This window comes from Dermacentor silvarum, chromosome 4, assembly GCF_013339745.2.
Source record: "Dermacentor silvarum isolate Dsil-2018 chromosome 4, BIME_Dsil_1.4, whole genome shotgun sequence".
Lineage (NCBI taxonomy): Eukaryota > Metazoa > Arthropoda > Arachnida > Ixodida > Ixodidae > Dermacentor > Dermacentor silvarum.
The window spans coordinates 98,588,046-98,604,115 of record NC_051157.2 but is presented as its reverse complement, the minus strand read 5'-3'; the positions used below and the strand labels follow the sequence as shown (position 1 = coordinate 98,604,115).

At 45.6% G+C, this 16,070-nt stretch overlaps 1 protein-coding gene across 1 annotated transcript; it reads right to left on the bottom strand.

Moving 5' to 3' along the window:
• On the bottom strand, positions 1-11,344 carry LOC119450428 (proteasome inhibitor PI31 subunit). The gene is made up of 7 exons (XM_037713872.2): positions 11,095-11,344; positions 10,189-10,341; positions 8,446-8,525; positions 6,799-6,969; positions 4,285-4,434; positions 1,579-1,665; positions 1-94 (listed from the first exon to the last, which is right to left on the bottom strand). The coding sequence occupies exons 1-7, from the start codon at positions 11,266-11,268 to the stop codon at positions 40-42; spliced, it is 870 nt and encodes a 289-aa protein (XP_037569800.1). The 5' UTR covers positions 11,269-11,344; the 3' UTR covers positions 1-39.
• Positions 11,345-16,070: the final 4,726 nt, after the last annotated feature.

Sequence of the window (16,070 nt, the reverse complement as noted above, 5' to 3'; positions counted from 1 at the left end):
TCATAGAAATAATTGTTTATTAAAAATATTACAATCAGCTCAGCTGAACATGTCGTCATAATCTGGCGGCGGCGGGAGGTGATCTGGGTTTGGGCTGTTGGAGGAAATGAGAAACGTACAATCATGAAGTACAACTGCTATTGTACCCAGCAAGGCCATCAGAAATGATGCACTTTTCATAATGATGGCAAGACGTAGTCACAGCAACTTTCTTTTAAAGTTACTCAAGCTCATTGCATCAACAGAAGCATTAGCTACTTTGTTTTAAGAAACAAAATCAATTAAACCAATGAAATGTTCATGTAATTCTTAAAGGTACCATATTTACTCGATTGTAACGAGTTTTTTTCCAGAGTTTTGCTACCTGAAGTCGATCCTGGCGTTACAATCGAATACTGAAATTCAAGTTGTCACGTGCAATGATGCACCCAATTCTAATCAACAAGTGAAATGTGCGAGTGAAAGTGCGCGAGGGACGCGTGCTTTCATGGTGAGCAAACGCACGGCAGAGAGCAAACGCGACGTCTCCATCGCGCGAAAGGCCGTGGGGGAATTGGAGGGAGGGGAGGCAACGTTTAGCTGTGGCACCAAATGCATGTCTCCAAGGGGAACTAGCGACTCAATCTCCCACGCGAAAGGAGGAAAGCAGGCGGGCAGCGCGGGAGAGAGGGGGTGCGGCTTCTACTCGGCATACTTGTACTTTGTGCGGCTGCGGGCTGTCGCGCACACCGTATTTTGAAAGCGACCTCCACATGGCTTTACCTTTGCATGTGCTGTGCTTTCGCCGCTCAGTTTCCGTTGAAGCGATAGACCGCGTGAACCTTCGCTTGCTGCTGTTGCTGCGCTTGCTCACGCCAGCGTTTTGACATTGGTTGTCTGCGGTCATCGAGTGTGATCTATTCATGTTTGCTTGTGCGCGCTGACACCATGCTTGTCAATTCAGTTAGTAAGCGAATGTGTCCAAGTTTATGCAGCCGAAAAAACTACTATCCTTACTCCGTATAGCTCTCTACTAATTTGCTATCGCAATTGATGCTTCGCCTTTCGGCCGGAACTGCGACTTTTTCATGCATCCGGTGGCCTCGCGTTACTTTAGCGGTTTTATTTTTTCTTGATGGACGCAATGAAAAGTCACCCCTCGCGTTACAATCGAATAAGTACGGTAGTCACAATTCTTAGATGGTCCAAGAACCTCTGCATCTATGTTGAATCTTCTGTTTGAAATGTACAGTACATGGTTATCATCAAACGGAACACATTAACACAATAACCACATTATCCAATGCCAACTGCATTACTAGTTTCATTACACTGCATATGATGTGCATCAAGCTTTATTTTATGTTATTGGCATTAGGGAAAGCTAAATGTTCACCACACCAAACCTAGCCAACTGTTTACAACACATGACAATTGAAACTTAGCTGTGATAAGTTTTACCCGATGCAGTTTATGCAAGCTTCTACCATTGGGTACCCCCAGTTCAAAATTTACTTTTGCAACACACCTGCTGCTGCTACTGCAGAATGTTGAGACTGCCTAATGGGCAAAAAAGTAACAACACGAAGATCCACTCACCCAGCAAACCGCTGGTTGGCTGTACCCGGCGCATCTGGTCGCGGGGGCCCAAACGGGTCAAACCTGGCACCAGGTGGGATGGATCCCCTGCACAAAAAGTGAGAGAGAAGCACATTGTTACTGCTGCATCAAATACCATGGCAATGGTTAGCGTACCTGCCAACTCTCCCAAATTTTTTTCAAATGTTTACAGAATTGGGCTCTTTCTACTATTTTACGAATGTTAAAAAAAATTAAATTATGGGGTTTTACATGCCAAAACCACGATCTGATTATGAGCACGCCGTAGTGGGGGACTCCAGAAATTTGGACCACCAGGGGTTCTTTAATGTGCACCTAAATCTAAGTACGAGTGTTTTCGCATTTCACCCCCATCAAAATGCGGCCGCCGTGGCCGGGATTCGATCCCGCGACCTCGTGCTCAGCAGCCCAACATCATAGCCACTGAGCAACCACGGCGGGTAATTTTCTTTTTCTTTTTTTACGAATGTTGTGTCAAGTTCTGCGAAAAATGTATTTTATTCGTGACAAAGTTTTTTAAAGGTGTTGAGGGATCAGGCGGCACAATATATAGTGAAAACTGCACACAAGAAAGAAATTTTAATATACTACCTGTGTCACCCTGCTGTGGCAGTGCAAGATGCCATATGCAAGAGGAGTGTACTTGTTTTGAGCAAGTTGAAGCAGGGAAAATTGGCAACAGCAATGTCACTGGAAAAGTGACTGCAATTTAAAAACAGTGTTGCTCTTCAGTCTCCATTGTTTAGCGTTTATTGCTGCTCAAGTGCAGTGTTTAATGGTAAATAAAGTGTCGTACAGATGTTATCCTTCCATTCCCCCCTCCCAGTCATGCTCGCAGATAGTTATGAATATTGAAGTTCACAGATTGGCAAGTTTGAGTTTGTCCCACTAAGAGTCTTGTCGATCCTTTACAGAGAGATTGAAGGCAATAACAATTAATCTAGGACGTTGTTGGCAATTCAAATCGTCCACAACAAGCGCACGTTCTAGTGTAGCTGTGCCATTGATATTGGATGTCAAGCACTGCTGTGTTACCAGAACATGTTCTTGGGCTAGTCAGTTCATACTTGGCACCTTTATTGCGTTCATCTTGTAAATGCTACTGCTAGTGCTTTCAATCACTGCTGTGTGTTAATGCCTGCTTTGATTCAGAGGTGGGCACAAGACTGCGCTACACTCCCATAACAAGCACTGACAAAGCAGTGTTAAGTTCAAGTAGCAGCACCAGGGAGTTATTCTGTGGGAAAATTATATAAAATTTGCCCAGCTGCTCTACATTCTGTTTAAATGCAACATCATTAACTTTACTAACAGTGGCTAACTATGATTTATCAACTGTAAATCGGACATGTTACTTCATGGTATAGCTGGTATCATATTTTCACATGGCCAATGCTCTGTAGTGCCAGTGTTGTCCTAGATTTATGTAATTTTCTCACTTATGAAGGCTTTGTTCGTAGCAAAAGTGGTGCTCAGGATACCTTGGAACACTATCCAATCAGATAAGCTTGGCTAAATATTTGTTAATAGTATTTCTTTAAACGCCACCCAAATTCGACTGCACTTTATTCATTAAAGCAGAAGCCCCCAAGGGGTTAAAAAGAGAGCTAAAGGGCTACTTGTGGGGAACTGTCAATATCTATGCCATTGATATCATCTGTCAAAAAGTGGGTAAGAGTTCTAGTGAGGCTTTTGCAATGGTTCTGCATTTCTGGCAGGAAATTTTTCTTGTTTCTCTTGAGTAATACTAGGTGCCAAGTCTTACTCAGGAGTAACAAGAAATTTTTTTTTTCAATCCCTATGGAAGTCACAAATTTAGTCTCATTAGGTGGCAAGGATGAACAGTGAAGGCTTCCAAACTATAAGAACGCTGGGCTGTGCTCATGGCCTCTGTTTCCAAAATGACGCTTGCTCATATCCAAGTGCTGCGGCCTGCGTAGACGTGTGCCTGCCTAGCACCCTGTTTAACATCTGAGCACAAGTTGTTCACATGGCTGCCAAAATAACTTAGGTGCACACAGATTACTAAAAGTATCCCAATGTGTAGCAAGCATAGCATGGCGCCATGGTACACTTAGTAACATCAAAGATTGGGCTAGTTGGCTCTGCACAATTCAAAGTTCAAGTTAACGACACAACTTCCTGAAAGAGGATAAAACCAAATAACAGCAAGGACAAGTACGGATAATCTTTACTGCAGGTGAAAGATGTTTGTTTGCATTCTGAAACATGTATAGAATATCTTTTGTTTACAATAAAGATTCTCTGTTATACCTTGAACCAGTATACACGCAGTATACTAGCATTGGCCCAGCCGCATGCATGACTGAACAACTTAAACTGTTTCTAGTCTGGCCGTGTTCCCTGCGCGCTAATCAATAGACCCCTTTCAGAATTGCAAAGCTAGCTTTCCTGTAAGGCAGTTTGGGCAACTAATGGCGGCGTAGTCCTTTTTGCAAACAGAGAATGCAAGCACAGTTTGCTTGCATTAGGACATGGAAAATGTAGATGTGGCTCTTGTAAAGAAACCATGCGCAAGAGACATGCCCCAGCATGTTCAGCTAGCACTTCGTCTTCATTTGAACCATTACCAGTGCCGCCATTAGGCAAATGTGCGGTGCAGAGAAGTGCACTTGCACATATGAAAAGGATCTATTACCACAAAGGAGGCTATCGTCCACTTACCTGGGAATGCCAGGGATGCCAACGCCGGGGTCTGAGTGGTGTGGCCGGGGCAGCTGTCGGGGGTCCATAAGCATGCCACCGCCAGGTGGCCCATGATAGAAGGGGTTCAGATCTCGCTGGCCCACCCGTGGAACCTCCTGCAGCGGGGACCTGGCACACCACACAAACAACTATGCACATTTCCGTTCAGTACATGATGGTGGCAAGGAGTTTGCTCACTCACTGGCCAAATAAATACTGAGTGTGATAGCACCATGCCTTCACAAAAGAAGCAAGGACACACATTTTGCGAGTAATGGTTTTTCTACTGCAGTCAACAGCTACTGTCACATTAAACCATGACAATGAACCTCATTAGCTTCAGTTAATGATGGTTAATTACAGCCATCTTTAGCTATGACTAGTACAAGTTTCAATTTCATAGTGTGCAAAGAGCCGTCATATGCCGAAGGTCTCCGTTTTCATGGGCCTTTTCTTTGCCACGCTGATGTCGGCATTGAAAGACACTGCAGTTTGACGACAGCGCAACCTTTTATATTGAACAACATTCTCTGTTTGCTGCCAATGCTTTATCAAAGGTCTCAGTGTGTACAGAATAGTAAATGAACCATGGAGAAACTCCAGCTTTAAGATCTTTTGTTAGTACTTCTCCAAGATTCGCATTATTTATTTATTCACTTAAATAGGCCTGAGAGACAAGAGTAGCCACTAGCACTCCAGTGGCAATAAAGGTGACATTAGTACAAACCTATACACAATGAAATTGCATACAACATGAAAACATATCTGATGTCTGTTATAAATGAACACACACCAATAACGGTGCAAAAAATAACAGCAATTAGGTCTGTGTGACAAAAATACAAGCATGATGTCTTAAACAGTGGCAATAAAGGTGACTATGTTAGTACAAACCTCATACATAATGAAATTGCATACGACATGAAAACATATCTGACGTTTGTTATAAATGAACACACACCAATAACGGTGAAAAAAAAAAAAAACAGCAATTAGGTTTGTGTGACATAAATGCAAGCATGATGTCTTAAACAGGTTAGCAAAGGGTCTACTGTCGATTTTAATAGCTTGACAGTTGCCAGTTCCTGATGCACAGTACGTGAACAGTGCTGAAACTGCAAATGCATTTTAGCACCCAAGTGTGTGATCAGTCTTATGACACGAAATCGGCACGTTGGTTCGTTGGCTGCAAGCTAGCCAAGCCAAGCCATTGGTCAAAATACACATAAGAATCCAGAATGTGCCGTTTCAAGTTGCTCCTGTATAGTATTTGACATTTTTGCTACCAGAATATATATATTTTAAGCTGTGAGCAAACAAATATAATTGCTTCGCTGTAACTGATATTGTCATGGATCTTGCATTTTTTTCGTTCAGTTATGGCAATAAACACTCAATGAAACAAAAGATAGCCAACCAAATTTTAAATTTACTTCATTATATCCACGTTCACTGTAACAACCGTAACAAATTAAGATATAATTCAGTCAGCAAAGCATAGGTCGACATACTCGCTTGCGAGTACAGTGACTCGTACTAGCTCCACACTCATTTCATAGGAGTGAGAAAGAGCATCAGTGAGTGATAAAGGGTGCGAGTAGACATGAGTACGATTGATGAGAGGACGCGCGTATGAACGAAAGTTAATGAAGGCAACTTTGTGTGGAGAATCAACATGAGCGACTTTTGGTGAGTGGACGTGAGTGCGTATGAGTGGGAGTTGTATGAACATGAGCAGGTGCTAGTATGTGTGAATGCAAGCGACTATAAATGTCAGTGAGTGCAGATGCATATAGCGAGCTTAGGACAGCGCCAAAAACACTTGGCGGGGACCATTTCAGCGCCTAGTCACGCGAAAGTAAAACTATCTAAAAAACTAATCACCCGAGAATACCGTCCAAGAAAAGCTGCATCTTCTCTTCAGACGACGTCGATGATGAGTGAAGAGAACTAGTTTCCAAATTGTGATTCCTTGAATAAAGGTACTAATTCTTTTTTCCATTCATCTCGCATTACATTCGCGATTTTATTTTTGTTTTCTTTTGCATGACTGGAAAGTCGCCCCTCGCGTTACAATCGCGGTCGCATTACATTCAGGCAAATATGGTATTGCACACCCGTTATCAGCCGGCTGCAGTGTGCTTACGTGTGCCAGCCTGCATCTGCTTAAGGCTTTTTTTCTTCTTGGACAGAATGAGAGAGGCATCGTACGAGGTGGGGTCGGCGTAAAATTGCGTCATATGATTGCGGTCATTAATACATTATTTCTATGGGGCCGGAATGCGCTTGCTCAAAATAAAAGTTTATTCTCTCTATGGGGGTTTTGTCGGGACCAAACGATTTCATCGTAAAATGCAGGTCGTCACATGACCGGGGGACGTATAATCTAGGTTCCACTGTATTTGCCTTTAGTGTCCCTTTAAAGAAAACCTTGTTCAACATTAGGTGTGAAACTTTAAATCCAAGATGGAGGAATGAGGGCATTGAGCTCACCACTCGATGCCAGGCTGCCTGCTGGGGATGTGCAGGGGATTGTTCTCCTGGGACCCCAAGCGTGAGGCCTCGCGTGACGACGAGGCCTGGGTGGTACTGTCTATCGTATCCAGCACAGAGACCACCTCTGTGTTCAGCTTGGACATCAGGTCATCCAGGTTCTTGTATGCCCTGTCCAAAAACAAGAAGGGCTTAGTCACCTACACCAGCCATTCACAATAAATGCCGCAAGCTTCCACCACTCGGCATGGCTTATGTTGATGGGTGAAGCAGAAGGCAACCAATCAAAGATATTCCTGTGTCTTCATCAAGATTTCCCCTATTCATATACCTGAAGCTTTCACACATCAAAGGCAGGTACTCTGCACTGACCATTTCAAGCGGGTTGAGCATCAGCATTAGTGCCAGCTGCACTTAGTTTAAAAAACACAGCCTTCCTTCAGTGAAGTCACCAGAGAAAAGATGGTGACACTGCACTATTTTCATTTCCTTTTGCCCCTCAGCAAAACAAAATTCCACTGACATTTATGAATAAACAAATTAAAAAAGTTACTTGCAGCATGATATTGCACAATTTTCTCTGTACTTGAGAGCAGCAGCACAGCAAAACCGCGTCAACGACTCGAATGTGCCAAGCAGAAGCACTAGGTCTTAAGACTTGTGAAGTTTGGTCTTTGACTGCTTTAGAATGCAATGCAGTTCACGCTTACTGATAAATTAACTAGGCCCAAGCAGGTGCCGTCAACATCGATGACATCAGGGTGAGCTGGTGCAGGTGCTTCAAGGCGGCGGTGCCGCCACCCGTCTTTCGTTCTTGCATCTTTTCTGGCTTACCAAGTCTTTCACCATGGTAAGAGTGGCTCTTTTGATATTGTAAAGGGGTAATTTACTAATACAGTTCGAATTATTTTTCTCTTTTAACATTCCTTTAAAAAAATCACCAATGGCTATTTTGCAAATTCTATCAACAATGTAGTCGAGGAGGTCCTTCTGGAATAGGTAAAGCTTCATGCTCATTTCTTCCCCTAAGCTGTCGGCATTAATGAAAGGAAAATTTGGCATACATCTGAGGGTAGCACGAAGCTACCATGGAAACTTGCATGTGTTCCTCCAAAAGAAGAAAGGGAGAAGGTGCTCACTGCAAGCCACAGTGAATCATTGAGCAGGTCTTCGCCCCCCCCCCCCCCCCCCCCCCGGGATCGGGAAGACCAATATTTCAAACTCCAATTTCGGAACTAACTGTACGCTGCGACCATTGTCCCCTTAGTCCGAAAGATCTTGCGGCGGCTGAGAAATTTGTTTCGTCCACTGTGGCCCAAAAGAATGTTCCAGTCATGCTGAAGTGGAATGTGCTGTATTTAATGCACACTGCCTGGAACTTCAGCAAAATTCAGATTAACTGTGACCGTGTCAGTGAGATTCGACTGTGCAAAGCAGCCTGTACAATTGCCACCTTGGTACAATACCGTATGTACCATACTGGCAGCATACTGCAACTCTATCCGATAAAAGAAGTCCTGTACAGTGCCAAAAAGTTCACATCGAGTTCAAGGCTGCAGATATGACATTTAACGGAGCTGTTGTCAGGGATGCAAAGAAAGCCACACTAATACGAATGACAATGACTAGACTCTGCTTTGTACGCACCTGGGCAGCTCTTCAAACTCGCCGCTTGCAAACTTGTTCATGGTGACATTGGTTGAAGCTGTCCTCTCCTTGCGGACATTCTAGTAAAGAATGGGGCCAAAGTAAAAATTTGCGGCAGTGCGCACAGGCGAAAGCAAGTTACAACAAGACTAGAAACAGGCAACTCAAAGGTATCTGCATTTTATTTATGTATATATATATTTTTTTTCTTTTGCATTTGTAGTGCTACTTGTTTGTTGCAACAATTTCTAATGCACTGTCTCTGCTTCAGATAACATACAGGAAGGTGCACATTTCGCTTAAAGTGTTCGAAAAAAAGGTTTTTCGCTTACTGCTGCACTGTTCTTGCTCAAGTTTTGCAGAAAGATTGCATTTTGGAGTCTACATAGTTCAGTGCAACACTTGGAACAGTTAATTCCCTGGTTTTTAAGAAAGAAAGTGCAAATTTGTCTTCATTTATGGAAATGCAAGCTGCTGCCGCGACAGTGCAAGCATAACCTTGTATCACTGCCTGCCAGCAGCTACAGAAAGCAGCGTTTCAAGGAGGGCTGCTGCTTGTTCCAGAGAAGTGGGCATCACACGGCAACCCTCCCTGACTGGCTACTTTATGCAGCTGTTAAAGGGAGGCAGTGACAAGTTTATGCTTGTGCCGTTGCGGCAGCAGCTTGCATCTCCATAAATGAAGGCAACTTTGCACTTTTTCTCCAAAACCAGGAAATTGATTGTGCGAAGTGCTACGTTGAACGATGTAGACTACAAAATGCTATCTTTCTTCCAAATTTGAGCAGAAACAATGCTGTGGTAAGCACAGAATCTTTTTTCGAACACTTTAAGCGAAATATGCACACTCCTGTAAGTATTCCACAGCCACACACTATGCTATTGCATATTTTATGGTTTTCAAACAGTTCTTAAAGCTATGCAGTTTGTACACGCTTAAATGATGTAAACACAAGTCCTTTCAGCAGTGGTGCCACAACACAGTTTGTGTGTGGAGTGTGGTACTAAGCACATTGTTGCCGACAGGTAAAATACCAAGCACGCAATGGCATTACCACTCAACAGGGTTCCATTATGTTGCAGGGCACTTGTCCCTATCTGACGGGCTGTTGTTACTGTGTCGCGCTATACACCCTCACACAACAGGACTATAGGCAAGTCAACAATGGGCACAAATGCACAGTTTCGGTGCTTTTGTACAAAGTAATGACAAGTAATACCAGTGTCATGCAGCCACTTCCAATCACGATCAAGCCTGATCCGGAAGAAAATTCACGACCTCAACTGACTGCCTCTAGTAGCTTGCACAAAGGAGCCAATCGCTGTCGAGAATTTCAATCCAGATCGGTCTCAATCGCATTCGAACATGCGCCGTGTGACACCCAGATAAGTTAAACTGTTTCTAACAACTACACAACATATAACCCTCCTTCAAATGCTTTAAAATTCTTACATGTGCCCTTGGGCGCATAGTGATGACAGTGTCACCCCCACTACACTACTTCAGACATATAGAAAGAATGGATCTATCCACAAAATCGCCTGACAATTGCAGGATAATCCTCCAGACCCTTGTCAACTCTGTATTGTCCCCACCTCAACACCATATCTCGACCCCTCTGCCTCCAGCCACTAGAAACAAGAGGACAGCATAACACCCTATTCCAAGGTTGAATAAAGACAAGTTTAGTTTGTTGTCTGCACGGTAACTGGTGAAAGCTGCTTACATGCCTGCTTACTTACCAGCACGTTCACCAGCAAAAAGCCCCCCGAAGGAATCACTTTGAGCACGTAGCGCTCGGAGCCCTGTATAGAGGCATAGCGCAGCGTGTACAAGGACTGGTTGTCATTCCACTTGTCAGGCAACAGCTCTGTGCCCTTTGAGCCTTGCGTCCACTGTAACAGGCCAGAATAATGGGGCGAAACGGATTGGTGGGGTTTAGCGTCCTTAAGCAACTGATACGCTATGAAAGACACCACAAAATGGGAAGGTGAGGGCTACCGGGAATGGGAAGACCCACGACATCTCGACCAGCGCCACTGTCTCCGGGCCACCGCGGCGAGCGAAACCGCGGTCAGCGAGTTTGTGCCAATGTACGACATCTAAAGCGATGACGCAGTGAAATGTCTTCAGATCAACAAATAACTTCGACCACGACCGGGATTATTGGTTACAGTTCCGGCTGGATAAACATGGTGGACGAGGTTTGTGTGCTTCCTTTTTACGTTCTGTTCGCCTTGTGTTTGTGCCTCTAATAGAGTTCCACGCACCAATTTCTAGATTTTTTCTACAAAGGAAAGTGGAACCGGCAAGAGCTAGCGACGAAATCACTTGCCGAACCCGACATTATGCGTTTCAAGATTTCGGCGGTGAAGAATTTTATATCGACTTACAAACCCGGATCTCTGCATCTAATGACTTCATATTTGCTCACGTTCACTGCTCAGGAACCTGAAATTTACGAATGCTTCCATCCCTTGGCGGACGCATACAGACCTTAAATTGTGCATTTAGCATAAACCACAAGATGTTAGGTGCTGACAACCATGCGACACTTGGATAGAAGCGGAAAATACTTTTGGGGCGCGGCCCAGTGGTCAGGACTAGTTACTATATATACAGGACGAGACGCAATTAACGCGCAGTACCTGCTCTCCGATGCCATGACAGCGCTTGCCGCTTCTCACTAGCAGGTAATGGGCCAGGAGGACGAGCGCATCGCTCTTAGACTTCAGGGTGTCCTTGCATGACTTGAAGAGCAGCTCCAGGCCAAAATACTTGTCAACGCTGGACTCCGGCTGGGACCCGCCGGTGTTCGACATAGCGATCTTATGCTTCGGCTTGTGCGCCGTTCCAAGTTGCGGTTTCAGCAGCGCCTCCCGCGTCGGCAATGAACGCTTTCCGCCCAACGGCTTTGAGCACGAGATCCGAGATCCACGAGATCTTGAGTATCGCGATAACAATGAGGATAGCGTATCTGCTTGCCTTATTAAATATACAAAGTTGCACATTACAGAATGATGTGCATTTTGGTGCTGTGACAGGTCTTTTGTTTCTATCACACAATAAACAATAACTATTTTTTTGCATCCGAAACCGAAACTACTTTTTAATGCAACTAAAGCGCAACCTGAGCGCAAACGGCTTCTTTAGAAGTGCAATTATACACGATATAATAGTTGAAGAAGAGTATAAAAGCCGAATTGTAGTTCTAGCCCTCTGTGAACTAAATACATCAACACGTTCCACAGTGGTCGTGACGGATTCTTTATCTCTGTGCTCCTCCCTCAGGGCTTCCGATAATTCCCCGGTTTTGCGAGCTTTCAGATCGTTAGTGCCCTCTCACTTAGCTTTGATTAGATTGGTTTCGGTACCAGGGCATAAGGGCCCATTTTTAAACGAAATGGCAGATTCGTTGGTGAAAGCATCCCTGAATGGCCCGGTCATTCAAATCCTACCGGCTTCAGCTTTCATTATATGGCAAGATTTCGGAGACAAATGACGCTGCGTGAATTTCACGCCCCTTCTTCAACCAACTTCTCAGATTTTCAGCCCTTGTCGCATTATTGGAATAGTAAACGCTGTCAAACGCGATCACTTGAAGTCGGAATCTAACTAGACTACACTGCTGAATTCCATTTCTGAATTTTTACCGAGCTGGTTTGGTTCCCTCACCGAACTGTCCCTATTGCGGGCAACATGAAACATTATATTATTTTCTCATTGTCTGTCAAATATATGCTGAACTGCGACAAAGAACCTTAGAAACACCGTTTCGCCTTCTTAGATTAGAATTAAATGTTCAAAATTTACTATCTTTGGGGGCCTCGACTCTTGGGCACAGCGGCAGGAAGGTTGGCGATGCCATCAAGGATTTCATTACAGGGTCAGAAAGATTTGGACTATAAAACCAGAGCTTAAGGTTCCGTTATATTTTTACAAAATCGATGATTAGCTGTTTATTTTTTTTTAGTTTTCATTTATTCCTCTATTCTATTAAAATCATGTGATCGACATAATCTACCTATAAATTCTTATATACGTACCTATAGTTATTCCCAAATTTATGTTTGCATTATTTTATAATTCTCCTTTCATATTGTTATATCGAACTACCCGGTTCTTGGCCAATCCCCCAGAGTGGGTATGTGCCACTAACATCTATAGGCTCTACATTTACATCTACATCTACAACACGCCACAGCAAGTTTGTCATTTTTAACCGATCATTGATTAAGTCTCTGAGAGTGACGGTCGATGTGGGCTTGTTTCTTCATCTTGAAACGAGCGAGTTGTAGCGCGGACAAGGATCAAGAACATGCGAAGGCACATAAAGAATACACGCTCGCAGCGCTGTACAACCAAACGCTGCCTGCGCGTATGCCATTAACCTCAGGGGTGGAGCCTGAGTGAATTATGGTAAGGGTGATACGTCCTTGGGCGAGTTGGAAATCTATGCTGCGTGGGGATGCGCTAGAAGACAAGGTGTCCGTACACATTGGCGTCCGTCGCGAAAGGACAAGCCGTTTGTAGCTGCACATTTAGCAACAAGTTAGCAAAACGGTTCTATCAGATTTAGTCACGGCCAGATCTCGAGCGCCTGGGACTGCAGGAATCGGACTTAATAAAGTTGGTTGGCGAGTGCATGATGGGCCACATATCACGCGAAGTATTAAGCGGCCAAGGAGTGTGAGAAGCGAGCGACCGAGAGAGAAATTCTGAAATAGCGCGTCTTGGGGAGGAGCAGAGCGAGTTGCAGTTTTACGTACGTAAGCTCCACTGAACATGTTTTTGATGCACACCCCAAAAGTATAGTTGTGCTGTCGGGATCCGACTAGGAACCTCGGTGGAATGACTGCCTCGAACCTCGTCGCGCCCTTTCGGTATAGCTATGCGCGCAGCAATTGAGGGACTGACCTGGAGAGGTAGGCATGCCGGAAACATACATGTTCAAGATTCACCCCGGAGAGTGTGGGGTAACTGTGGGATGAGTAAGTGCGCTATCGTGACTGCACTGGTTCGAGGAAAGATATGATAAAGAATGCAACGACCAAGAATGCGGTACGAGGAGCTGGATGCAAGAAAACAATTGAAACAAGCACCAATAATTGGGATCCACGCAGTTCAGAGGAGACCAATCGCTGAAAATCATGGAGCTTGACGGATAGATAGATATATATATATATATATAGATAGATAGATAGATAGATAGATAGATAGATAGATAGATAGATAGATAGATAGATAGATAGATAGATAGATAGATAGATAGATAGATAGATAGATTTTATTAGAAAATAATCAGAGTGTTGTGTTGCATCGAAGGGGCATCACTAATGGTCGGGGCTCCTAGTCCAGGGCACCGTTGGCTCTTGCCATCTTCTCTGCTCTCTGGATCAGCTTGAGCTGGTCGTCGAGAGCCGAGCTGGACAGCAGTGCCTCCCATTGCTCCCTCGTGGTGTTCGTGTCGTGGTGTTCTATGTTGTGTAGCGTGCACTCCCACGTAATGTGGTATAGGGTTAGTGTGGCCCCGCACCACGGACATTCGTCCCTGTAGGCTGTGGGGTGTATGCGATGTAATATGTGTAGGTTCGTGTGTGCCTGTTTGGATCGAGCCTACGCCAGGCAGCGGTATCCTCTGCCTTTTGTTTTCGATGGGGTGGGGGATATCGCAAGCGACTCCCTCTGTGCCCGTGGTAGTTCAGGATGGCTGAGTACTCGTGGTCAACTGGGTCAGGGTCATCAACAGTCAGCGTGATGAGTGCTCGGTTATGTACAAATTCTCGAGCTGCTCTATCGACATACAGCTACGTTACCCGTGATGGCAGCGTGGCCCGGTATCCACATGGTGGTTTGGGTGGTGATGCCGTCAGTGTCCTCCTTGGGTATTTGGGCTAGGACTTGAACAGCAGGTCTTGCGATTCTTCCCTGTAGGAAGTTGCGGCAGGCCTGCTGGGAATCGGTTAGGATCGTCAGTGGTTTGTTTGCGTGTTGGCCTTCGCGGATGGCTAACTCGATGTCCAGCCCTTCGGCTTCCGTGAGCGTGCAGGGGCGGGTCGATACACCGGAGGTAACGTGGCCTCGGCGGTCGCAGACCACTGCCACTGCGCCCTTATTCTTCGTCCCGTACATGGCGGCGTCCGCAAAACGGGCCGTGGTATGGAACCTGAATGTTTTCTCTATATACTGGTCCCTTGCTCTCCTCCTGCCGGAGTGCAGGTTAGGGTCCGTGTTGCGTGGAATTGGGGCAATGTGATACCTGTCCTCAGTAGCGCACCCAGGATCTCTGCCAGGGGGGGGGGGGGGGGGGGTTGATAGTTTGCCAATACCATCTAAACAGCACTAATTTCGATTTCTTCACGGGAAATTGTGTAAAAAATGCGATTTTTGCGAGTGTGCAGATGATTGCGCGTCTTACATCTTAGTTGCAGTACTCAAATGCGTAAGGAAATAAAAGGGGTTAAACAAAAGGGGGGGTTAAGTCGGCCTCAGGGGGGGGGGGGTTCCAACCCCCGAATCCCCCCCCCCCCCCGTCGGTGCGCCACTGCCTGTCCTGGACGAGACGAGGTATCGTGCAGGATTCTTGGCTTGATAGTGTCGTGGCTTTGAAGCCCAAGGTTCGTAGGACCTGCCGGCCTATGTGAGTCCGCGCAAGTCTTTGTTGTTGTGAGACGTGAAGGGCTTCGGTGAGTTCGCTGAGGGTGTTGTGTAACCCTAGCGCCAATAATTTCCCAGTCGATGTACTCATCGGCAGGCGGAGAGCGGTCTTGAAAGCCACCCTCAAGAGCGTGTCGGCCTGTTTCGTCTCCAATTGTGTGAGATGGTAGTAGAGCAGGCTGTATGTGATTCTGCTCACCAGTCTAACCAGTCGGAGGGTGTCCCCTCCCTCCATGCCTCTATTCTTGGATGTAACGCGGGATATCATACGTGGTATCGCCTTGACACTGGTTTTGAGGAGCGTCAGGGTGTGGGCAGCCCGCTGGAATAGACTGCAGCCAGAGAGAGAAAAACATTTATTTAGACCATCGAGTTGATCTTGAGGACGAGTGGGTGGTGTCCTCATTCCAGGACTCCACCTGGCCATGGCTGCTCGACTTACTTGCTGGACGAGAGCTTCTTGTCCCGCCAGGGTATCGCCGGTCAGCTGTACCTCCCACCGCTCAAATGACGTGTTAGGCGTCTTTAAATGTTCAGGTTTGCCCCCTGATATAATCTCGACCGGGTGAGGTGGGTCGTCACCGCAGGAATCAGGAGACGACGATGAAGGCGGGCATCGTGAGGATGAAAAATAGAAAAGATTGTATTCACTTCATTGGTACATGGTTTTGACTCTATCCGAGTCTCGAGCGGTTCTGATTAACACGGGGGCCAGGACGGCCTTAAATCCCCTCGTGGTGGCCGATGTTTCCTTCGGGGAAGCCCTCTCTCCGGTGGTCAAGTTGACGACCTCCTCTCCCTCGGGTCCTCCTTCTTGGTAGCTCGCCGTTTTTGTCTGCTCCGTAGAGGTGAGAAGCTTTCTCGGGGATGAAGGGAATTATCTCGTCACGGGAAAAGCGCTGGGGCTTGCTTCCCACATTGGAGAGATACAGATTCCAAGAAGATCATAACCTGCCGATGACTCCTT